Source organism: Stegodyphus dumicola, chromosome 1, assembly GCF_044657685.1.
Source record: "Stegodyphus dumicola isolate Sdum_Otavi_A_Nest chromosome 1, ASM4465768v1".
Classification (NCBI taxonomy): domain Eukaryota; kingdom Metazoa; phylum Arthropoda; class Arachnida; order Araneae; family Eresidae; genus Stegodyphus; species Stegodyphus dumicola.
Window position 1 is genome coordinate 275,958,496 of NC_140768.1, and position 26,972 is coordinate 275,985,467.

The 26,972-nt window shown below is 29.6% G+C and overlaps 2 protein-coding genes across 2 annotated transcripts in view; one reads left to right on the top strand and one right to left on the bottom strand.

Moving 5' to 3' along the window:
* The window catches only part of LOC118190900 (dnaJ homolog subfamily B member 14), a 47,536-nt gene extending 21,548 nt beyond the window's left edge, over nt 1-25,988 (bottom strand). The window contains exons 1-6 of the mRNA XM_035361695.2: nt 25,614-25,988; nt 14,680-14,863; nt 9,754-9,899; nt 3,695-3,838; nt 3,519-3,584; nt 59-126 (exon numbers count right to left, since the gene is read on the bottom strand). Of these exons, the coding sequence (XP_035217586.1) occupies nt 59-126; nt 3,519-3,584; nt 3,695-3,838; nt 9,754-9,899; nt 14,680-14,863; nt 25,614-25,746 (741 nt within the window). The 5' untranslated portion in view covers nt 25,747-25,988. The remainder of the gene's footprint in view (nt 1-58; nt 127-3,518; nt 3,585-3,694; nt 3,839-9,753; nt 9,900-14,679; nt 14,864-25,613) is intronic.
* Nucleotides 25,989-26,537: 549 nt separating this feature from the next.
* Nucleotides 26,538-26,972, top strand: part of CLS (cardiolipin synthase) — a 35,831-nt gene continuing 35,396 nt past the window's right edge. Inside the window, exon 1 of the mRNA XM_035361696.2 lies at nt 26,538-26,972. Within this exon, the coding sequence (XP_035217587.1) occupies nt 26,544-26,972 (429 nt within the window). The 5' untranslated portion in view covers nt 26,538-26,543.

Below are 26,972 nucleotides of genomic sequence, written 5' to 3' on the forward strand. Positions count from 1 at the left end.
TCATATATGTGAAATTTCAATAAATTTACTGTGCACAAGTATGTTAAAAAATACTAACATCTTGCCGAGAATGATGATTTTCCCTTGTTGGAAATCTCCTTTGTGATCTTCTTGTATAGGAATTAGCTGCAAAAATAATAAACTATATGTAAGAGCAAATAAGCATTTCTTTCAAAAAGAAACAATCATAATTAAAAATAAATTGCACTTTTTATTATTAAATCTCGTTAAAAAGAAACCATTTAAGAACTTTTTCAATTATAATGTCTTTCAAAGAAAAATTAAGTGACATTTTGCTTTCTATATAATTGGAAACAATTCACAACATTATCTCCTGCTTTTGTTTTCCTCTAGAATTTTTGACAATCATCTAGCTTTAAAAACAATTAAAATTGAGTTCATCAATTAAACTGAAGTTATCACCATGACCTCTTGCAGAGACTACTTTGTACGATTAAAAAAGTTTAAAATTTAACATAGTTTTTCAGCATTAGTTTAAAATACTGAAGCACAGCCAATTATAAAGTAATTTAATTATATAGGAAAAATCACCTTATACTGCAGGTATTAGAGGATATTGCCAATACTTGTGCTATAAATTAACCCCATTATAGCGAATTAAGTGAATTCATCAGAATGTGGTACAATAATGCTCATTCATACAGGTCCATATATACTGGATGGTACATTTTTAACACCCTGTTGGCAAAGTAGTCAAAATGGAATTTATCTAATTAAATGATTTAGTTTTCTCTAATCTACTACAATACACCATTTAAATAAAATTTATTTACATCTGATATATTTTTTTTTGGGGGGGGGACTGCTGAGTTTGGTCTGCCAGAACTGCTAAGATTATTCATTCATTGGAGTTTGGTCTGTCAGAATCGCTAAGATTATTTATTCATTGAGAATTATTTAAATGGCATTAGATGCTACACACAAAAGTGTCCATAGCTCAAAAAATAAAGAAGTCAGTACCTAAACTAAACTTCAAGATTTCAAGAAATTAATACTATAAAATAATGTGGAGAGACATGACTGTTACCATGATATCCAAATCTGTGATATAATGGGTAAAACTCTACAACAATGCACTTTTGCCAAGTCAATAACTGAAGCTTTTAGAAACACTGCTATAAACCATCATGCCACTTATCTAGGAATGATTCCTTTACTTTATTTAGCAATACAATCGCATGTCCTTGCAGACTTTGTTACTTGGTTGAAAAAAACAAATATGGCAAAGGAATCAGAAAACTTGGGCATACAGGTGATATATGAAAGCATCTTAGAACCATTTCAGGTAAGGAAATCCTTGTGACCAATGTATAGGCAAATTATTATGAAGGTACTCCTGTTCATTTTGTTACACTTAGATTATCATGATGGATGGCAGGATGTATTCACAATGTAAACTTTAATCACATATTTTTGCATCATATTTGGATATAAGTCCCCAAACCTTTGATTCTATAATATAGTTAAACTGTATTAAAACATTAAATTCATAACTTGCTTTTAGAGTTAAATGACCGCATATCACAAATGCTATATAATGTGTTACAAATTACAAAGAAATTTCTTTCAACCAAATTTCACTTAACTGAAACAATAAAGAAAACAATTTAAAAAAAATAACTTAATTATAATGATTCAATAAATAGAAAACCAGCCATCTCCAATTCTTTTAAATCATTTCCCCCTAATCTTTAGATGCAAATACATATTTTAGAATGAAAATATTCAGTGTATTGAATGCAGAAACAGCAAAATGTAACTTCTTCCCAGCAGAAACCTTTTACATAAACTGTCATTAAATGAAGGCACACTACTGCTGCTTGTAAGCATTGCAAGGAAAACTAAAAAGAAAATATTATATACCCACTCATTATTTTAAATAATATATAGTCTGCCAAAAAATGTATGCACCCTTTAATAAACAAAAACTTTGTGACATATATTAATACTAAATTTAATAAATTAGAACAATGCTTAACCTTCACTATTACAGAAGGTGCTCAAAGTGATGGCTGTTGATGGTCAGACACTGAGTACTATGACAAACTGTCACTCAGAATGCTTGTTTTCAAAATGCTTGTCACTTGTTTTCCTTCATGTACATGCTGTTTTACTTCTTCAGTAAAATCTGTCACTGCAGCAGTTTCCTGCAATACATGATATATTTTACAGTCTCCCACATGTTAAAGTTTAAAATTTAAATCGGATGAACTCTATTTGGAACCCAAATGCACCTCTCGGCCCATCCAAGGCGATCGAAATTCTCATCCAAATAATAATACTTGTACTACTTGCTACCTCCTGTCTTATATGTATACTATGCAGATTTCTGTGGTGAGCATGTAAACGTTTCTGCACCACAGCGGATGAAGTACAACTCATTGCTGTGCGAGGTATGTTGGATCTTTCCATGCACACATATCACATACAGTACTACATATCTTAAACTTATCACTAAGATGTGTACTGGTTAGTCACACTAGAAGTTGTATTGCAAACACATGCCATTATTTACATAACAGTTTGACAACATTCTCAAACGTAAAATCTTACCATAAAATGCAGTTATACTCCTTAAATGAACACCACACAGCAGCTATTTTGATTCATTGCCTTATATCACATATTCATTCCACAATCATGTAAATAATGGCTTGTGTAGGCAGGGCAAACTAAACTACACACTGTAATCATCATTTGATCCATCTTCTGAGAAAGTTCACAAATATCATCTATTAAAGAGTATATACATTCCCCTCCCCCAGATTCAGTAAAACTGTGTAAATGTATTGCAATAGATATTCTATTTAACAACTTTATGCATATTTATTTCTAGTTTTAAGTAGCAAAAACAGCTTTCATGATTAATATACAAAATAATAATAAAAACTGACTTTGTACCCTTTAGTGAGGAAAAATAAAGCTTTACTGCACATTTTAAGCATTACTTCAATACACTCTCTACAAATTTATTCTAAGAAATCCCTAACTTTTGTAAATATATTTATATTTAAGATAAAAAAATAGGTAAGAAAATACTAATATTGTTTAATCATCCAATAACAATTTTAAATTATCTAAACTAAAACAACTAATCAATGGAAACCATAACTGAATCAGTCTTAACAAAACTTTGTTTGCAAAATATCTATTGACTCTCTGTTTTTATCTCTTGTTAGATTGCTGTTGCTGCTTCTCTTTCTAAATTGCTAATAAATCATAAAAATGTAAAATTTTGTTAAAGAACAAGCACATGTCTTGTGCCAACTTAACCATGTGTGTCAAGAAATATAATGTGTTTCTATAAAATATGTGTCCCACCAGTATCTTAGTTCTTCAAAAATTAGCATTCATTGTTAACATCAACAACATCTAAATCATCACATAACTGACACAATACAGTTAAGTAGCAATTGGCCTATTTTTTACTATTTTTTCTAACAGCAAAAGATAACAAACATATTAATAAATCATGCAATTTAAAAGGAGAAGTATACCTGACATTCCAGCCGGGAAGCCACCACCAAAAAACATATTAAATAATTCTTCAGCAGATATATCACCTAAAAATGAAATCAAGGAAAAAAGTTAAAATGCAAGGATTCTGAATATATTTCATTAATGTTTAAAACATTTATTAGTTTCTTCAAATGCAAGAAATTGAAAGACTTGCTTTCGAATCCCCTAGTGTATTCATAATAGCCAGAATGGCGTTGAAATGAAGATCTTTTGCAGTTCTTATTTTCAGCCGAGCCAAATGCATCATACTGTTTCCGCTTTTCTGGATCACTTAAAACAGCAAATGCATTTCCAATAGCTAATAAATAAATAAAAATATTATAAATACAATTGAAATTTTATTAATAGATTTTTAAAGTTACTTTATTTCAGTTTAAAGGTTATCTTATTTAAAAGTCATCACACCTAAAAATACAAATATACTTACTTCTATGGAATATAGAAATATTTATAAACTTTGTCAGAAATTTTCTAAATATGAATAATTATTTCAAGATATTAGAACACAAGATTATTTCATTTGCATTGCATAAAATTTACAGTTTAAAATTAATTTTATTACAGACATATTGATTTACAGATATGGTAAACATTATTTAAATGAAGTATGTTTAGGGAAAATAATTATTATATACATATATAGCAACTATTACAGATACGATAGGTTTCAAAGAACTAAATTTACAAATCTATCAGTGCCTCACAAGTGTAGTTCATGACCATGGAATTCCAAATTTGACCATAACTCTGTATAATTACAAGAATTTGAAATGAATGAGATTTCAAATTACCTAACTTACACATCTCATACACATGTAGGAAAACCAGAGATTGAGCTATAGTATGCCTATTGCACACATATTTAGATATCGCCATTTGCAAGAATACCAGATGGCATTTACCACTAATTACAGTAGCAAGTCATTTTGACTGCAAGTGAAATTAGCCTGCTTTTACTTTTTTAAAACATTTTTCAAATTTTTCTAAATTTGCATTTGTGTAGAATAACTGTTTTTTCCCCATTTCTGCTTCTTTTCTTTTTTTCCTTCCTTCTTTCTTTCTTCTTTCTTTCTTTCTTTCTTTCTTTCTTTTTTATTTTTTTTATTTTTTATTTTGCTTACTCAGAGTTGCAGCTGCCATTTTGATGATTCTAATAACTTTCCTTTTGCCTATTTTTAGCTTTTGAATCAACTTTTGTATCATTATGCATGAAGAAACTTATTCTTCAGGTAGTTGGTTCTGAGGAAATTGGAAGAAGAGTTAAATACATCTGCACCAGAGTTCATCTACAAACTACCCTTTTACTTTTTTTTTTTTTTTTTTTTTTTTTTTTTTTGTATCAGCTTGAATTTTTCCAAGTACTAGTAGAAGTGCCATTTTGTACTGAAAGGGTGTTGATGAGTTTTTTGTCTTAATCGGAGCCCAAGCTTCTGTGATGTAGAGGGAGTACCCATGTGATAGGCTATGTTATATAACTAGAGTTGCTGGTGCGAGCGTCAGAAAATGGACTGTAAAAAAAGGGCTGACTGAAAACATGAGTTATTAGGCTTATAATTATGTGTGAGTGTCTGTGTGATTAGGGCAAAGCCTCAAGGGCTATCTGCCTAAGGGGAGGAATGCCTTCATGGAGGATATTCTAAGGGAAACTGGCTCGTATAGACGGAAAACCACGAAAATGTCCACGCATCCAGCTTGTTCGCAGGATTCAAACCTAGGACCAAACTACCAGCGTTCGGCGACTTTACCGCTCAGCCGCTGGTGGGCCAGACTTATAATTATGACTCTGATGTATTGTGAGATTAATAAAAGACAATTACAGTCCACTTGAGAAATTGAATTATCATAGTTACTGCATGATGAAACAATCTTTAAATAAATATGCCACATACAGCAATAGAAAAAAATATTTAGCAGATGAAGAAATTTTTAAAGTTTTACATTTATCAGATGACCACTTTGATTTGAAAACTAGTTCTGATAAAGCAGCTTATTCATCAAATGATAACTAGATTGTTCCATCTATCAAAATTAGTCTGAATAATTATATTCTCCTTTTTACACCCTGTACAAAATCAATATAACACTATACCACTTGTTTCTGAGAGTGAACAAGAAATTTTTTCATAATCAAAAATGAAACTGACACGCAAGAAATGTATCAAAGACAAGAGAAGATATTAGTTATACTCTGTGTGGAAGATGACAAAAATGCACCCATATGTCAAGAAAAACCCAAAGATATAAATGTGATGAAAATCAAAGTAGAGATGTGGAAACCACATATAATGGTTTTATATGAGAAAGGAGAACTCTAGGCAAATGCTTCAAGAAAACTTCCATATTAAACTAGCTTGAGAAACAGGACTAACTTCTTATGTAATGAGAAAAGTAACTGATGAAAACTCATGCATTGTGTGGAATGGGGGGGAGAGGAAACTGCATCACATACTACAGCAGTGCACAGAAACTGAGGTATATGAAAAAACATGAAAACCAGTTTGGTCCTTTCACTTGATCAGTTATTTGCTTCTAATTTCCCTTTGTATGAACACAAACCATCAGCTGTCATAAACCTCAGTCTGTTTTAAATTTATGGTCTCAAACATGAGGCATTAGTGTTTCAGCTAGTTCTGAATGATTACAAATTAATTAATTTACTCATTTCAGAGATAGGGATATTTTTATCAAAAGCTGTTTGTTACATTACAAATATGAAGAAAATATTACAGTTAATAAACAACTATACCCCATAAAAATATGGTGTCAATTTATTCAATACATGCTTAAAAACTCGGATAAAGTTCATAAAATTTCGGCTTGAAAGCAATGTTAAGTCAATATACTTATGTCATAGCTATCTATATTTCGACAAACATGAAACCAGATCCAGTTAAAAAACTGTGGATAAACATGCAGTTTATTTGACGAAGCGATGTTATATGACTGGAAGAAATGTCATGATGAACTACATTTACTTCAATGACTGTAACAATGAATGAAGTCTGGGAACTCAAGAATTTAATTCTATCAGAACAATCAATTGTGCAAAAACAGAAGTCATTTTCTCTTCAAAAATACATCAAAAGAGATGTATTATAGAAAGTTTGTCAAACATGACAATATTAGCCTTTGATACTATTAAAGGAAGAAAATAAAAACATTTTATTTCTCAGTTTATTTTGCTCAACATTAGAAGTCTTGCTAAAAGGGAAAAAATAATGGTTGCAGTAAATTTTTACAACTTAATAAATACTGTAAAATTATAATTATGTCAGATACATATTCATTTTACCATTATGTAACTGAATGCAAAAAATCATGTGTTTAAAATGGCAGTTTTTCACACTTATAATGTGCACATTCGCACATATTTACAGAAGAAATATGGTATTAAATACATGCACCTATGAAAACAGATGTAGATTTTATGAAATATGCTTATGAATATGCTTGAATAAATGCAGTAGTAAATTAAATAAGAAAATACTTGATTTACACAGTCTTTTTTTCGGCCAAAAATGCATGTTATTACCCAGTAAAAAGTACAAGAAATTTACACGAATTTTTAAAAATGACATATATATGCCAAGTAAAAAAATAGGGAAATTGATGTAAATTTCTAAGAAAAGTAAACATTTATGGTAGGTAAAAAAATATGATGATTCACATAAATTTTTACCAAATATATATGTAAAATGTTTAAATTTACATATATTATACATAAACGCTATGAATAAAGCACGATCATTCCCATGAACATACCTAAATTTTACATACAGCATAAGTACATCATAATGTAAAAATATACAGAAATGTCTGCTGTTTTTTCCAGATGTATTATTGATATTTTCATGCTCATGTTTCATGTTTTTTATACGAAAAACAATTCATAAATTACACGTAGTTTTACATACAATTTATGAATACATGCTGCCTGGGTGGTAACAAGTTTTTTTATCATTACCTGAATGGAATCATGACATACATGAACCAAAAATCTCTCATGATGCACACGAAAAAAAAAAGGAAAGTCTGTAACTGTAATGTCTAATAGTAATTTTTTAAGTGTACACTAAAAACTGGAATGCCATGTAACTAATTAATAAAGTGTAATTTTAAAATCAGGTTATTCCTCAAAATGAAATGTTGTAAGTAAAGATGTAAAACTCCTCATTTAAGTATTGAAGAATATTATGGAATTGCTGCCAGTTATTTAAATTAATTACTATACATGATTAGCATTGCAATTCATTATTGAAAAATGTAGATAGATATTGTAAGGTGACCGAGTTACAATTAAAATCTTCAGAACTAGCTACTTACCTCTGCTATTGTAACGTTATGCTAATCTAGAACTAATAAATACCCAAAAATAATGCATTAGTGAATGGTGGTCTACCATTGTTTTACCTAGAATGTACTAAGAAACATGGAGCTTGATGTTTGAACCCAGGGTTTTATTTTCAATTAGAGAATGCAATATCCTAGATTAGTTTTTGATGAAGTTTCTTAAAGGACTATTGCATTCATTCTTTTACTGGTGGATGACAATGAAATTAATAATGAGTGTGGGATATTCATTTAGATTTTAATATATGGTATTTGAACATTTAACCCTTTGTTGCAAACAAATAATCTAGAGAAGTTAAAAGAAAATGTTTGTATTTTTTCTACTTAAAATAACCTTACTAATAATAATAAAAAAAATTATTTTATTCAAATTTTGTTTTAAATAATTGCTACAGTTTGTTCACTACAGTGGACAGCATGCATAGATACGTACATGCATACAAATCTCTTCCCAACGATTTACGGTCATTGCATTTGAAATCATTTCCTGCCTTGTTTGCAGTGATCATTACCATCTTCTAAATGGTAAATCTACAACTGACATGTACATACAGATCCCCCAAAAGACCTTCATTTCGTCGATTGTGATTGAATTCATTTTGCTATTTTGTAACCTGTACTTATTGGATTCAAATGTCAAATGTTCTAGAAATTCCTTGCCAAACAAACATTTCCAGTGGTGTTTTGGCTTGATAAGCAGTACATTTGGGTTTCAATTCACTCTTTTCGATCGATCTTTATCTACCCACTCCACAATTTTCTTAGACTGACATTTAAAATAAAATTACTAATTATGAATAAAAAATGGCAGTATAAGAAAATGTAAACAATATTATATAATATTTACTACGAGAAATTGTACTAACTTGGAAACAGAAGTAGCAGCCATTTTCCAAATAGCAATGCTTTACTTAGTGATGCTATACAGCCATCTATGATCGATAGTTGAAAGTTCTAATAATATAGAAGGAATAAACACAGGAATGGAATCTGTTAAGGCATTTACAGAAGAATACACAAATTTAAACTTTTGTCTGCTAAAGTGGGCATGATGCAACAAAGGGTTAAGAATGATTTACTGAATTTTATGGGCAGAAAATCATTCTCTGTTTTCTTGAGATATTTTGTGTTTGCATTTCAATGAAATGAATTTGTAACTATCTCTGAAGTTTAGGAATTATTGTGCATTGGGAATTAGTGTGATTTACGTGTTTTCAAGAAAATCAGAAAAGGAAATTTAACATAAAGCATTTATCATGAGATATAGCATATTTTTAGATTTTGGAAATGAAATGCAATTTATTACTGAAAAGCATACATGTTTAGAATGTTACGCCAAGTGATGGAAGAATGTGTTTCAGTATACTTTTAAAATATTGAACTAATGAGCTTAAATTTGAATAAATTTAATTTGCTTTACCAAGGTATGTATTTAAATAATTTTTGTTATATATCAATCATCCAGTTTACAAAGTTAGATTTACCTTCGGCATCAATATATTAGTTAACAGAATGTTTCTATTATCATAAAATAAAATTAATATTAATATTTTCTATGTAACAAAACCAATATATATTAATTTAATATTCAATTAAATATAGATTGCTTCTGAAAGCAATTTCTCTACAGAATTTCAAAATAATATGCAGAAAGTAATTTAAAAAACGAATTAATCTTAGCATACACTACAGAATATGAATCAAAACCGGAATTTTCATTTTCCAGTTGCTACTTGTGATTCTCAGACAGATGACATACATTTAAAAGATAAGTCAAATATAACATTTTTTGGGTAAAAAGGAAAATTAGATAATTTATGTTGATTTTGATAATTTTTGTGTTGAATAGATGAATAAGCATACCCTTGAATGCTTCTGTAGCACCTGGAGCTTTATTCTTATCAGGGTGGAATTGCAGAGCTAACTTCCTATACTGTTTCTTGATATCTGATTCACCTGCATCTTTAGACACACCCAGAATTTCATAAAAATCTTTACATTTTTTTATTCTGAAAAAGACACATTGAGCAATAATTTAGTAACTCACATTAAAAAGAAATAAAAACATTAAGATTAAATTTTAAGATAAATGCACAATCATGACATAAGAGATAATATTAATATATGTACCAATATGCCAAAGCTAAGAGTAACAAACAACATCTGTAAAAATTAGTATTTTCCTAATATACAAATATAATAATAATAAAATTTAGAAACTTTCTTCTAAAAAATCAGTGTGCTTCTTTTATCAATAACAGATCAAACAAACTTAAAATACATAAAAGTGCATATGCTATTAAAAAGAGGCTTTGGGACTTGTTCAAGTCATTTTCTTCAGATATAGTCTATTCTTACACATTGTGTTTTTTTAATATATAGCATTCAGCTTCTCCATATTTATCTCATACAATAACAATGAGGTTAGGTTTTTCGAATACAGCCTAACCTTAATTAAGTGCAGCTATGAGTAGTAAAAATATTAAAAACATAAATATTTCCTAATAAACAATAAATAAAGATTCCACTAAAGCCTATGCAAACATGCAACAATTTACCTACACGAATATTTGATAATCTTCTAAATGTATATCACTTTCAAGATAATTTATGACTGTCTACAACAGCATATATATATTTTTTTTAACAATTACCTTTATAACCATGTTCACCAGCTGCATAAGAAAGGGTAGAAAATATGCCACTACATGTATTCCCTAAAGCCGTCTGCATGAAAAATGTTTTCCTACCTCCTCAGACATCACAGGTGTTTTCACAACTTCTGAAGAAAATATCTCTCGAAGTCCTCCCCCCCCTTAAAAAAATTAATCTCTCTAAATTATCATGCTTTCTTGTTCTTTCTACTTTTTAAAATAAAATTTTAACCAAAGCGTATAAAAGAGAAAGTTTTAATTCATATACCTTCATACATAACATTTTACTCAACAGAAATAATGTTTTAAGATTTTATATATGAATATGTGTAGAGATTATAAAGTGAATTTTATAAGCAAAACTTTTCTGATTCAAGCAAGCTTTTGCAAGTGATTCTGAATTTTTTTACTACATTTTTTTTTAGAATATAAATAATATTTATACAGATTGAGAGGATGAATAAAAATAAAATAGCCTGTGGAAGACAATATTTGAATAATTTGCATTTCAAAATGAATATGAACTTTTATCACATGTAGAATTTTCTCAATTTTATGATTTTATTGTTTTGCAAGTTTGTTTTCACCTGATGTTATCCTGTTTTAATTCTTTGGCCTAGATGCTGCAGAAAGTTCTTAGAAAGATATTTGGTAAATAAATCTAGTAAATAGTGATGTAAATGAATAGAAATAAATAACAATGCATTAATAAATGAAATCATTAAAACTTATATAAAAAATACATAATAATAATAAATATATTCTGATTATCCACAACCCTCCTTCCTGAAAAGTTGCTAAATGGAAAATAATTTTTTTTTTCCAAACTAACAAGCGAGTGAGAGGCGTGCATCAACCAATCAGTTAGAGGCGCACATCACCTGTTGTGTTTTATGTCACATCTCTCTATCTCTCTCACCTCACAGTCTCTTTTGGCGGGTGTTGTTGGAGTAGCAATGCTCCCGGTATGAGTCTCATTCCTGTGTGCTTAATAAAATATATTTTTATATAAATAAATATATTTTCATTTGTATCCAGGAGCCAGGAAAACCAATAAGCACCTTTAATAGTGACCACCTTTGATGGTAACAACCTTCATCAGTGACCCAGATGTTACGTGCGCTTCTTGCTGATGCGTGCCTCTCGATCGCAAGATGAAATGCTACATACTAAAAACATACTGGAATATAAATTAACAATAATCTTTATTTCAAAAATAGTGCTTTCATAAAATAATAACACACATACATTGGCAATAATATATTTATTTAAAATGGTTGACAATTGTTGTCAATGATGTTTATAAAAATGATGATGTTTGGTATCAATTTGGAATATAAAATAACACTATATAGGCACATTTCTCATTTAGCTTTAGCAAATTTGTCAGTTAGCAATTTATAATCTAATAGCCAAACAACATCGTTTTCAATAAACATCATTAACAACTGATTTAAATGCAATTCAGATAAGGAATTTCTGAAGTCCCTTGAGAACTGAAAATGATTGTTCGCCACTTATGTTGCAAATACAATTTGTCAAAAATATTTTTAGAATTCTTTTCATATTTGGAAATGTAGATTGCAAACCTGCAATTAATTATTTGTACATATCAATGAACTGGAAGTTGATCTGTCAACTCTATCCTCATCTTCAGGGCAGATGTTTTTATTTTATTCGGCTTATAATTCCTTACTAAATGTAGTATTTCATCTCGATGTACTCCGTCTTTGATATGATTTAAATCAAATTCCTCATCATTATAAATATCACGAATACACATCAAATAGTTTTCTGGTTGCAATTTTCTAATTTCGACTACGAGTAATGTATGCGTGCGTTGAAAGAAATGTTTAATAAAGTAAACAAATAAATATTAAGCTTTTTTTGTAAATTTTGACACCCTTTAGATCATAATTGTTCTTTATTTCATAAATTACGGTTGCATATTTATAATTTTATAATTTCTGCATGCCATCTTACCAAATTTAAATTGATCATCTATAATCCGGGAAAAACCCTAATCCGGAATCACCGAAGTCCCGATGAGTCCGGATTAAAGACTTTGTACTGAATCTATCAATAAATCTCTCAAAATTCCAGAAGCATTCCATCTAAATCAGAATCATAATTCTCAATATTAATAAAACCAAAAAATAATTCTTTTATATTTCCATTTTTGTCAATAAATCTCAAAAAAGATATTAATTTTATATGAAGGAGCATCTACAATAATGGAAAAATTAGCTGCTTCTCGAACTTCAGAAATTAAATATTTGATTTTATCACCCATTAAATTTATAAACTTGTCACATATTGCATGCAATAAATAATTTACCTATCCACTACTGGATTGCTAAATTTTTGCAAATGTATTTGCAAAATGCTATTGATTTCTGCTAGATACTCATTACAACTTTAAAAAATCCAGCAAAATTTATCCAGTGAATTTCTTTACCGTTGTGCATATTGTTATTCTTCTTTTGATCTTTTGTGCTTCCTTGAGCTTATTCACAAACCTTCTTTTCATGAATAAATATATAAATTATTAAAGAATAATTATTGTTTATGCATTTAGAATGAAAAGTGAAACTTTAAGATACTTGGATTTACTTCCGAAGAACTTAAAAGTCACTTTTTATTCAAGAAACAAGTTTTCTTTCAGACTGGTTACGAAGTAAATTACAGTAATTATTAAGAAAAATTTTTAGTAAACTGTAGGAATATGAGTTGATACAAGTAAGTTATAACATAGTGTACTCTGAAAATGCTTAGATATAACTTTTAATTTTTATATTATACAGGCTGGCTATAATCATCTAGTTTGCAATTTTAGTTTCAGGTAAAATACTCAAAAAAGTCATTTGAAGACTTACTTAAGATATATGCTCAAATACAAAAAATTGAATAGATAATCAAATGTTGTTAAAGAAACAAAAAATAAACAACGGACAATCAACCCAATTTCTTAAATTTAAATTTTAAACAACTTTTTCAAGCAACTTTTTTGTGTATTTTTATAATGAAAGGTACCTACCTTACTTAAAACTGAAAATAGAAATTTGATTATATATACCCAGTATAAGACCTAAGACCCTAAAGTTCCACTTTTCATTTGATAAATAGTCCTAAAAATGTAATATTAGCAATCATTATAAAATAAGCAATAATTTATGACCAATATTGGATGACAATTCCTAAGAACATGAAAAATTAAAAGAAATTTATTGATTTTACAATTATTATTTTTGGGGAATAGGCAAATAAAGTTAATGGCAGTTTTTCCTAAAGTGTGTGAAATTGCGAGATTTGGAATTTGATTTTCTGTGAGGAGATTTATAAGGTATTGTATTTCTTTTTGAAGATAATCTGTTTCATTGCAGACTTTTTTTATTCTAAGAATTTAAATTACTTGTATAATAGTATTAATTATAATTTTCTTGAAGATGTTGGAATTCCAACTGATGAGTTTAATAGCATGAAAATTGAAATCTCTTCTTTTATCATGGATTCTAACACATTTGTAGCTTAAAATTTGTAAGCTTTGTAGTTAAATATATATATATATATATATATATATCCAGTTACTTATAAAGGGGCAACTAATGAAAAATAGAATTAACTCATATCAATAGTATGATGTACAGCACAAAACATGACAGTAGTTCCTTTTTATACTTCTCTCAAGACATTATTAATTACTGCCTTTTATTTATTTTTAATACTTATTTTCTACAACTATGCTATACAAATTGATAACTTATAAGTCCTCTTTTACCTATATTCGCTAACAAATTTAATAAGTTCTCATTATTTAAGTGTTTTCATTTAAACCTTATTCATATAAATAATGAATAAAATCCAGCTAGATATTAACACTTACAAATATTTTTAGTAGAGAATGGTATTAAATAAAGTTCACTTTATTAAATTACGAACCAATCATTAAAAATAATTCTTTATGAGATTATTAATGCATTTAAGGTATAGAACACATAAAAATTTCATTTTATTATTGCATTTTACAAACATTGTAGTTCAAGCATGTAGATTTAAGAGAATTTTAGTTAAATTTATTATTTAGTGCCAATCCTCTCAATTTTTTAATTTACTGACGAGTAAAAAAACCAATTACTTCTGTACTGCTTCTAGCTGATCTTCAGTATAATCTTCTGCAGGCTTTGCTGTTGCTGTTCTTCTCCTAGCTGAAGAACTTCTCGCTCGAGTTTGTGTTCGATCGTAACTGGAACTCCTTTCTCTTGAGGCATGACTATTGTCTCCAGCAGAGTCACTTAACTTTTCCAAGAGTTCGATCAAATCTAATTAATATAAAAAATCTGAACCTTAAAAATTCAGAAAAAGAATAACAATAATGAAAACATTCAATATGTGAGTACACATATAATTAATATATAATGTGGTATAAATTAAAATAATACATTTAAAATCCATCATATATTCAAATCAGAACAAACCAAATGCCCCCCCCCCAAAAAAAAGGCACAGAAGCAAACTGCATGAAAGATGCAAAAACTGTCAAAACCAAATATGAAAAAGAAAACTTACACCCTTAGTTACATCATCATCAGAGGGGTTGGTGCAATGAAAGGAGTAAACCAACAAAGACACAAATTAAAATTTAATACTTAAATAAGTTAATAAGTAATTTGTGTCTATATCCGTCCAACCCTTACATAGCAAAACTACAGCATCTGTGCTTCTTGTTTTTGTATTTGGTTTGTTCCAAGTTGAATATGTGATGAATTTTAAACCTTTTATTTTATGTTATTACTACCACTTGCTGATCTCAGTGTACAACGGGATTAGGTTTGAACTGCTTTTTACTTTGTATTAACCCATTTTTATAATTAATATATATATTTAATTCCAAATGATTAACTTATATAGACATAATGAAACTCCAACTCTTAACCCCCCCCCCAAAAAAAAAACAGCAATCACTTTGAAAAACTTTTAATTGTATTTATTCAGTTACTTGCAAAAAAATGTAGGTTTAGTTATATGAGCCAAACTCTGAGGAAACTCTGCACTTTTTGCACAAAACTTTTTAATGCACACATAAAATATTTAATATTTAACAAAGAATAGGGTAACACAGAAAATTAACTCATATTTATGCTACTCATGGGAAAACTCATCAAAACAACAATACAATTAGCTACTCTAGCACCAGAATTTGAACATGAGCCAAAATTGCTTGGGTTCAATAGTTAAAACCTCTCAGCCACTCACAAGGCTATTTTTAAGCAAGTCGATCTTTCACTTCTCCTCGAGTTCATGCTAAAAAAAGAATTTTCTTATTTCTTTTATGCTTATTGTAAGCAGATAAACATATAACACAGTATTAATTTTTCATTATACATAATTTTTTTTTTATTGCAGAGATCTTGTTTTTTCATTCAGTGTTTAAAAAATATGTTAGAAATGAGCTAACAAAATGCACATCATGGATTCTCACACATGGCATTTGATTTAAAAAAAAAGTAGATATAATAAAAATATGAATTTATTGAACAAAACTGATAACAAGATTACACTTTAAAATAACACTGATCATAGTTAAATGCAATCATTTTTAAGTAATAAAATCTTTTCTTGAAAATTCATGTTTCCAAGTTTTATAACAAATTCTGTAATTATGCAACAGTACACCTATGTATGTTTATTGAAAATAATTTAATTAACTTTCTTATTCTACAACTTGATTAGTATTAGTACTTGATATATTTTCATACATGTTTTTTCAGCATGTTCCTACTAATGAGTTTGACACATTCACAAGTGTCAATTTTCATAAAGGTATTTATATTTTTCTAGCTTCTTATTAAAAAACAGGAGCTGTTAAATGCATTCAATCACATCAGAGAATTGTTATTAGATTAATTAATAATATAAATATTTGTAAGGTTTATGTTAATTAACCCACTATTTTATCTATATTATCACCTTTACTTTTGTCAGCTCTCACCAGGATAAAAATTAAATTTTATGTATAAGTACAGAGCTCTTGAAAATTTAGAAAGAATTTTAGAAGTTAACACTAACCTATGAAACATTTCCTTTTCCAGTTCCGAAAATTACTTTACACTGGCATTAGCCTATTTTTAGCTGATTTTCCTTGCACAATAAGAAACAGCTTGTTAGGATTTCGTTTTGTTAATTTTCAGTGTTTATTTACTTGAAAAAACTTTAATTTACATTTTCTGTTTGTTAAAATTCTGCAATTGGCAGCGATTGTTTTGTAAGCATGAGCTGTGCAAACTGCTAAGACTGAAGTTTTAATAAAAAGGTTATTTAAAGCATCTCCTCAGCTGGAGCTGACTTCCTAGATGAGGCAATAAGTTGAATATCAGTCTCGAATAGGATCGAAGTTCAGTTCAATAAGAGAGTGGTTCCCTATATGTTACATGAGAAGGTATAAATATATTTAAGGGTTGCCCCCTTGGCGAAATTTGGCAATTGGCCAGGAAGGCATAATTTCAAGATGGCCACTACACAAAACCAAAATAACAAATCAAAGAATTGCACAAACTCAGTGTCCATGTACACATCGATCCATTTTCACTTTAAAAAAAATCAGAGAGTTGCACAAACTTGGCATTGGGTTCTGACTTGACTTTGTCCATGTACACATCGATCTATTTTCATTTAAAAAATTGAAGAAGCATCCAATTCTTACACTAGAGCCAAACGAAAAATATATAATCTCAATAAACTGCATTTTATATCAAACAATGAAACAACATAAAAAGGAAATACATCTTATCACATCTAAGCACTACACAAAGGAAATATCCACTTACCTTTAGAAATTTCTGCGTCTTCAGTCTGTGGCACACAAAATTCCTTAACAGCATCCAAAAACTTTCCTCAAAACATGTTCCCTTTCTAATGGAACACTTTATATGGTAAGCATTTGAACCTTTCTTGTGACAAACCCATTTAAAGCCATCTGAACCACCTTTACGTTCCACCATACGCATTTCCTTCGTATAAACAGGACACTTATAATTCCATTGAATTACATCCAACAAAGTTTCTTTTCTTCTGTCATCAACCACGTCCCACCGCCCCCCCCCCAAAAAAAAACACCTTCCACTCTCTCATTCTATACCACCAAACACTCAGTTTACCACTGGCAGCCATTTTTATGATGCAAAGCACACAATATACAATGTACTTCCTGACATCCAATGCAGAAATAAGCTCTTACAAATATTTTCCCATCAGCAAATTCACCACAATCAAACAACTAATCAGATCATAATAGTGTTTCCATAACATTCAACTACTCAGGTTACCATAAATAAAACAATTTGGTGATAATCTACCCTAAAATATAGGCTAACCTACCAAGATTGAAAATACAGTAGACTGCTTAACGTGATCATATTTAATGCTTTAATTTGGATATTAGTATTGAAGCCTTATCCATTTATACACAAAAAGAAAATAAATTGCTCATTGTGATCAGTTAATATGATTAAAATTTTATGGAATAATTTTTTTTTTTTTTTTTTTTAACTGAAATAAAGTCATCAAACAAAAGACAAAATTACCAAATAAGGTAAAAAAAAGATCATAAAAACTGGTAAATAACATAGAAATATCACAAAGTCACCAGATATCATAGTTTCCATTTTAATCAATTAGGCAAAAAAGCAAAGTTAATTTGGTATCAATTTTGAATGTGATCAGATATGTTTTACTTTATGAGCAAAATAATTTCTGCAGACGTTTTTACGGTCAGAGTAGATTGAAGGGTGCCCTCTTGTGTTATCACAAAGTTGTTGTTTAATTTATGGTAACCCGAGTAGTTAAATGTTATGGAAACCCTATTATGATGTAATTGGTTGCTCGTTTTATGGTTTAGATGGTACAATGGCTGAATGTGGTAAGATTAATTTGAAGTTTCTGTACGATTTGGAACGAAAAGGGAAAAGAGCATTAATTGACTGGTGTGTAAATGAAGGTTTACTTAGTCCCCATTATTAAGTGTCCTGTTTATAGGAAGGAAATGCATATGGTCGAACATTGGATGATAGCAGCGCTACGGAGGATATTTTTTACTCTTATTTTGTGAATTTATGTATACAGATTCTAGTTCAGATAATTTTAGGAAGTTCTTTGGATGCTGTTAAGGAATTTTGTTTAACTGAAGGCATGTTAATTCGTAAATAAGGTAAGTGGATATTTCCTTTGTGTAGTGCAAAGATGAATTTCCTTTTTTTATGTTATTTCATAGTTTGATTTAAAATGTAGTTTATTGAGATTACATATTTTTTGTTGGCTGCTCCTTTGACTTTTTAAGTGAAAATAGGTCAATGTGTACATGGCTAAAGTCAGCAAAGCCTAGTTTTGTGCAATTCTCTGATATTTTTTAAAGTGGAAATAAGTCGATGTGTACATAGATATTGAGTTTGTGCAATTCGTTGTCTTGTTATTCCGTCTTTGTATAGGAGTGATACAAGCCAAAATAACAAGTCAAAGAATTGCACAAACTCGGTATCCATGTACCAGCAATTTTCGCCAAAGGGGCACTGATAAATATATTTTTACCATTTTTATTTCTCTTACAGGGAGGAAAAATCCCTGAAAACATCTAGGCCAAACTAAGGTTGCTTTTTTTGTCTAATTTAAAATTTTCCTTTGGAATGCTCTCTTCCAGTAATGGATGCCTTCCAAATGTTAAGATTAGGGGTAAAGCACTGGCCAAATAATTTTCATTAATGTTATAAAATATTCATAAGCAAACTATTGCATTTCTCTAATTAAATTGTTGTGAAAGTTGTTATTTATATGCCTCTAGTTAAACTCTCATTAAATTAGCTAAATCCACTTCTATATTGAAGTTCACTTTTCCTTGCCATTAAATGTTATCAGCCGTGGACGACGTGCAATCTCATTAAGCACGATCTACTTTAAAATTATGAATAAAATAATACAATAAACTAAAAAGAAAGGATATTTTCTGATTATCTGCATCTTTATTGAAAAGATAAAAACTCACTGCCAACTTTGGAACTCACTGGCAAGTTTGGAGGGAAACGTTTTAATATCCTTACATGTATTTCAGTGATGCATCCAGTACAGCCTATTTTTTTAGGTCTTTCTTTTCTCATAGAAAACAGGCACACTTCTCAGAGATACTTATATCAATTAATTGTTAATCTCATTTTTCTTCACACAATTTCACTGACATAAAGTCCTTTGTCTAACAATAAATAGAGCAAACAAGATGGTAAAAACTGACTGTCTTCAAATCCGTTTCCAAACCTTATTTTAACATTTTGCTTGCAATGTTTCACACTCTGTTCCCATGAAATCAGTCATTTGAGAAATACATCCTCATATGAATATTTTGCACTCTCTATTACTGAACAAAATGCCATATTTCTGAAGAAATGCAACACTTTCTTTTCCAACAGCTGACCAACTCCAGTCCCATTATAATTTGTTACAACAACAACAAAAAAAAAAAAAAAAAAAAATTCTACTCAATGCAAAAAGAAATGCTATTTAGAAAAACGGTTAATCTTTGGATTGTGGTAACTTGGTGATTTTTTGGCGACCAACCCTGCTACGTCAACCTGCTAGTTTTGTTTTGGACGCCATTTTGTTTTCACGAAGTAAAGGCTTTTTTTTTTTTTTAACTCTACATTTTTTTTCTTCCAATAATCTGCTAGCCGAATTATGCTTATGCTTGAACCTTTATGGAACAAAAGTGCTTAATCATGACGAAGATTACGTGCGAAATTGGGAGAAAGTGCAGAATCGCCCACTGCTTGCCGTGTTTTTAAGAATTGCACATACATGGTATCCATGTACACGTCGACCTATTTTCACTTTAAAAAAAAAATCCCAGAATTGCACAAAAATGGCATTGCGCACACTCTTGACTTTATCCATGTACACTGCTAAAGTCCTAGCTAGTAACCTTTATCGTCGTACCAAAATGTCGCCAAACTACCTGTTACCATATTCCAAAGATTAGCCAGAAAAACAATTACTGACTTTCAAAAGTGCAACTCCATGTTTATTTAACTCTTTGAAATTCAAACCTTTTGCTAACCAGTATCCTTAAAATACTTTTACAGTTTCACAACAATTTTCTCCCCTCCCCATCCATTAACACAGAAATAGGTGTTAAGATTTCAAATGAGATCCTTTCCACTTTCTAACAAAAATCCCATCAGCCTTTGACCCCGTTCTTTATAAACCTATTCTACTGGCCAAACCAACAAGCCTCTCTGGCTTTGCTACAACTCAGATTTTGCTTACTTCCGTTATTTTTATATGAAAAATAAATTGATAAAATATAAATATAATCTTTAATTGCTGTTTAAAATTTATGATGGAATAGATAGGTTTAAAGAGTAGATATTTTATCATAATTCTGTTAATTACCGAAATATTTCTGGTTTTTATAAAGGATATAAAAATGGACCCTGGTAAGCAAAATACGTATATTATTATTATCATGTATAACATAAATAAGAGCCAATTTCCATTGGTAAAATTACGCCCATGCCTTCGCCAACCCTCTAACAGATACCTCTTGTACTTTGCCATATACAATAGGCTATTCCAACACCCAGTGATGAATATAATATAAATAAATAATTTTCTTTTTTAAAATTTCATTTTTACAGGAATTTGTTTTTTTTTCTTTTATTGAATGGAGGATTAAGATTTTACTTTATGTACTTTCTTTTTTTGCACATTAAAGTTTCTATTTTTTAGTTAAAGTGACGCGTTATTTTTTTCATTTTATTTTATTTGAGTCTTTTTTTTTTTTTTTTTTTTTTTTTTTTTTTTCCCCCAAAAATAATGAGGGTCTTCACATTTATTGATCAATTCTTTGACCCCATCTCTGTGAGGAATAAACATTAGTTTATAGTTTTGTGTGAATTTACTTATTGTACGAGTTTCAAAGCACGTTTATAAACATCATTATTGTTTTTCCCTGTTTTCATTTATTTAGTTATATATGTATATTATTTCTGCATATGTTATAGGTAAATATGCATGCACATATTATCACTCATATAAATTTGTAGGTTGATATATGCATACATAAATGTGTCTACGTTTATATACAAATTGATGTTCGCTGCATATTTATACACATTTTCGTGATGATGCAATAACGTTTTCACCTTTTTGAAATTGGGTACTGTTCTATAATCAGAACTGCATCAGAAATATATGCGAGTATGAATGTGTGTATGTATATGCATATATGCGTCTACGTATATACACACATACTATATATATATACATGCATACCTGAACACATACATACAAACATACATTTCTGAATCCAGTCCTGATCACAGAACTGTACCTGAAATTATATGGCCCTGAAAAGCGCTTTTTTTTTTTTTTTTTTTTTTTATTTTAGTGATTGAAATTGAAAGCATAAAAGCATGATTTGCACAAGCACATTCTGCATATATCACACTCGCATGAACTTTCAATATATCTCTCCAAGTTTATCTTTTTTCCTAATTCTTTACATCGAACAAAAGTGTGTTTATGACCATTAATTTTTTTTATGTTTGTGAACATGAAATGCACTAGGCAGAAGTATGCCTAAGGTTCATTTTTTAAACAAATTTTGCGATGTGGATTCTTCAATCAATTCCAGTTTAAAATCATTTAGCAGCTTTGGTCACTTTAGAATTGGATGAATTATAAAGATTTTATTCACTGCTGTGTCTAAAAGAAACTAAAATATGTACATCCAACATTTCGAGGATTTTCTAGAAGCTAAGTAATATTTTTGACGTTAATCTAACATCTTCCATATTCTTACTGTACTTGACAAATGCAGGTGGGCATGGTACTATATGTTTTTCGGAGCCTTTTCTTTTTGTAGTAAAACATGGTTCATATTTACAGTTTGTGGAAATGATAAGTATGAATTTTTTTTTTTTTTTTTTTTTTTTTTTCAAGCCAGGATGAATAAAGTAAATTTGGCAGACTTTTGCATTGCACAGCTACGATGTCATATTGATTTCCAAGCTTCATTTGCTTGAAGTTCTCAGACATGTTTTTCCAATTTGTCATCACAGTTCCACATGATAATTGTTCAATTTTTATAACTCAGACATCAAGTCTAGGCTGGTGAAAAATTTATCAAAATAGATTTCATGGCCTTTTTTTTTAAGTGCTCTTATTAAGTACATAACTACATCATATCCTAAATCCTTTCCTGACCTTGGTACCTGATCTTTAACCACAATAAAGTTCAAAGTTGTAAGTATATCCTAAGTGAGATGTGCAGAGCATCCATATTTTTAATCCATGCTTTGCTGGTTTCATAGGCATATATTGCACAATCCCAAATCTACCTTAATTAGTGCTTTGTCAATTAAAACTTCAGCATAAGAAGCAAAATGTTGCTGAATTTCTTTCTTTTTACAGTTTGAAATGATGGGCTCTAATTTTTGTGCATTCGTAAAGTTCACTTCGCTATTTTTAACTTCAGTTTCCCTATCTGACAAATGAAAATAATGCTTGATTTCCATAAATCTCTTTTTGCTCATCATTTTATTTCCAAGCATTGTGTTATTTGACTAATAATCACTTATTCTTGGTATTTTACTATACTCATTATAAGAAAGACTAATGAATGTCCATAATTCTTTTATAGATGAAATTTTTTCCCATTGATGATCAACACTGCTACACTTTCTTGCACAGAATTTAGCACATTTATTTGTATCTATGAGAATTAACTCACACATTTCATCCGTAAGAAACAACTTTACATATTGTAAAGGTGAAGTGCCAACAGGTAAATTATGAATTGGTCCCAAAAAGCTATTAAATGGGAACAAAATTAAGGCATCATTGTTAACATTAGTAGACCAGGTTTTTACTGGAGTTTCATTACAATTTTCTGAAACATCTGCTTCCAGATTTGCTGTAAGCTCATCTTTATCTTCTGCTATAAATGATTCTTCTTCACTATCATTTGTTTCATTTTCTATTTCTTTCCTATCGCCGTCTTCTGATTCCAAATCCGACTCGTATCAATAAAAAGAATAGTCTCAATTTCTTGTTAAAACATTGAGATATTTACACATTTTGATTAAAGCTTAGAAGCGCACTATATCAAAAAGAATCAACAACTAAATGTCATGCGCAACCTTAAGATAAGAAACCACAAATAAACCTCTTAGGACAAGCTGTCTGCAGTAAACTGATACAGTGCATTTGGGGAAACTGCACCTGCATACCTTAGGGGGAGGGAAGAAAACAGGATCGCAATCTCTGCCATTTTCAGGCGGTTGGGGTCGTCTGAATGAATGGCCATGTGGGACTGTTTGGTCATTAACCACTTGAAATATTTACAACACATAATGGTAAAGAGTATCAGATTTGTTAAAAATTTTGTACAATCTTCCAATAATGCATACTCATGAGAACACAAACTTTGTCTATTTTATAGAGGTGTCCCTCATTTAAAGGGATTTTAAATTCTAAATTTCAGTTAGCCGTTCTCTACCATCTAAAGATAAAAAATATGATTCAAGATTTTTGGGTACCTCTTCATTTTGCCAGTGCAAATCTCGTCAAGCAGACTTTATTGGCGACAACATTCAGTATACACACACAGAAAATGTTAACAAATGTTAGTTCTAAGAATTTTTATTTTGAAGGCATAAATATTTTAATATCCTTTAAAATTTTCTAAAAAGCCAATAAATCTGTAAAAAGACATTAATTTAAGAATTTACTATGCTTTCATGGTTGATTCACCGGTTCATATCACGTGACCCCAAGTAATCTCATCTTGCGCAAGCTATACTACAAAAATCTAATTCTCTCAGTAATTATCTACATTAATTTCAAGTTAACTCTTAATTTGAAATACAAGTTTAAATGCAAGAATTACTTCAATTCATATGAATAGCTTACTCAGAAATTACATAAAACCGCAGTGCTTTACTTCGCTAGCGCATTCTTAATTAGAATTGATGAATTTAACCCTTGACTTTGTCTTTTCTATATTTTTGCCTTTGGGTGAGCTGTGTGATTGCAACCTAATTGACTTAATTACCGGGAATGGCCTTAGGGCATAAAATTGAACAATCTGGTAAAAATTCTACCTAATTGTGTACCAATAATGAAAGAAGCAATCAATCTGATAAGAAATGGCTGCGACTTGTTTTGAAAATGAGGCATTAAAGGTTACCATCGAGGATAATCTGTTTCACATCACTTGTACCATTATTGGCGAGTTTATTGCCTGCGCCGGCAAAACGGAAAAGTACCGATTTTTGATATATTTTAACTTTTTTCCCCTCTATTTTTCACACAGTGTTTCACTATCCCAAACCTTAATATTACTTGCTCATGAAATAAAACTTTTTACATCTTCATAACCTTTTCTGCACATAATTCACTAATGAATATATACCTATCAACATTTTAAACTAAGAATGCAGCATAAGAAATATATCCTGCAATTAAATCTTACACATTCAAAAAAAGGAAGTAGTGGAGCTATGTTAAAAAATAACATACAGTTCTAGTCTGGAATACACATTACATTTACTGCTGCTTTGGAGAGTAGAACAAGTGTTGTTCAAATACTTTCTTACTTCATATAAAGCAAGCTGGTAAGCATTCTTAACGTTTTCAAACATCAGTTTAAGGAAAGAGCAAAATTTATTCAATGATTCAGAAGCATAAAGAAATTATGCGAATCCTACCCTATCATTTTAGTTTTTCACACTTATGTTTCCCAAATTTTTAATCTTTTAAATATTATCTTTGAATTCTTTACATATTTGTTAAGACTAAACAAGAGAAAGAAACAAATAAAATTAGCAAAATAACTGTCCTTTAGTTAGAGCACCCTTTACATATAAGTGAAATGTACAAGGTAGGGAATAGCAAAAGTCCCAAAAAAAGTAATTGTAAAAAACTAACCCATTAAAACAGTGTTTACTATAACAGGTTAAACTGTAAAACCAATGATCAGTTTCACTACAGTTGGCATTTTACCTAATTATATTTTGAGTGAAATTTTACCTTTCGCGCGTTGAGAAGGATAAAGTCTTTCAGCTTTATATAAGAATTTGAGAGCCTTGGAACGATCACCTTCGTTTATATACTTCTGAGCAATAGATATGCAGCGTTCGCTTTCATCTTTATTACCATCCATGGAAGAAAGTTATGAAATTTCAGAAAACAAATGCTAAAATGCTTTTAAACGATAAAAACAGGAACACATAACTTGTGAAATAACTCTAAAGCAAGGAATATATGTATTAAAATTAAGCATATTCGCTTTTGAAAGCACAAGTTCTACATTAGTAATAAAGACTTTCTAATTGCACAGTCATTTTAACATCGCAGTTTATAAGTTTTGTAGACATAATCGAGAAATCCTATAATTAGATACAGTAAAAGTCTTTTCTACAATCGTACTTGAAGGGGTTAAGAAAAAATAATCTATCATTAAATTAATATGAATTTGAGAGGAAAAAAGAAATTGATCTTAAACACGAAAACACTATTTATTTATGAATTTATCATATTTATTAGTTTCTTTCTGCATTCATATAGATAATTTATTTAATATTTTTTTTTCTTAATGTTCTCAAGCAAACTTTGAAATTGAAAAGTTTTAATTTCGAAATTTCTTAATATCAAATGTAATCCGTACGATGTACGGAAACTAAATTAAATTTTATAATATTAAATAATATACTAAAGAGTAAAAGCAAGTATGCATATCGTTTTGAATTTGTTCAGTTATTTGAAAAATATTATTTTCTATTATACCACAACTAGTAATGAATTTTTAAATTTTATTACATCATTTTCAATGTTTAATATTTGCGTTGCCTATTCAAAATGCATTAATCATCATCCTTCGAGGGAAAAGACTTTGCTGATGTAAGAAAAGTTACTTGCGTCTTCTGTTTGTTTTTGTTTCTGTGTATAGTAAGTGTTCTTATGTATAGTTTTGTTTCGTCTAATGCAATGGTTTATTTGAGTGCTAATATATTTAATAATTCCCTTACTTCTTTCAATTTCTTACTGAACTTCAGAAATGTCACAAAATTAAAAAATGCTTTTACGCTACAATGGAGGTATACCGGCTCAGTACGTTTCAGCTGTAATGATACTGAGTTCACCCCAAAATTGGGCAAATTACTACTATTTTCTAACTTACCATCGAAATCATTATGTTATTTGTGTAGTCGAAATGAAAGGAACTTTTCTAGGTGGACAAAATATTCACAGAATGGATTTTTTGCTGGACAAAATTGTAGAAAAAAGCAAAGGAATCGAAGTGTGCTGCTGGCTGAGAAAGTACATTCTAAGTTTGTGACTGCTAAACGAGAAACAAGAAAAAGAGTAGCAAAGAAAATTGAGGAAATA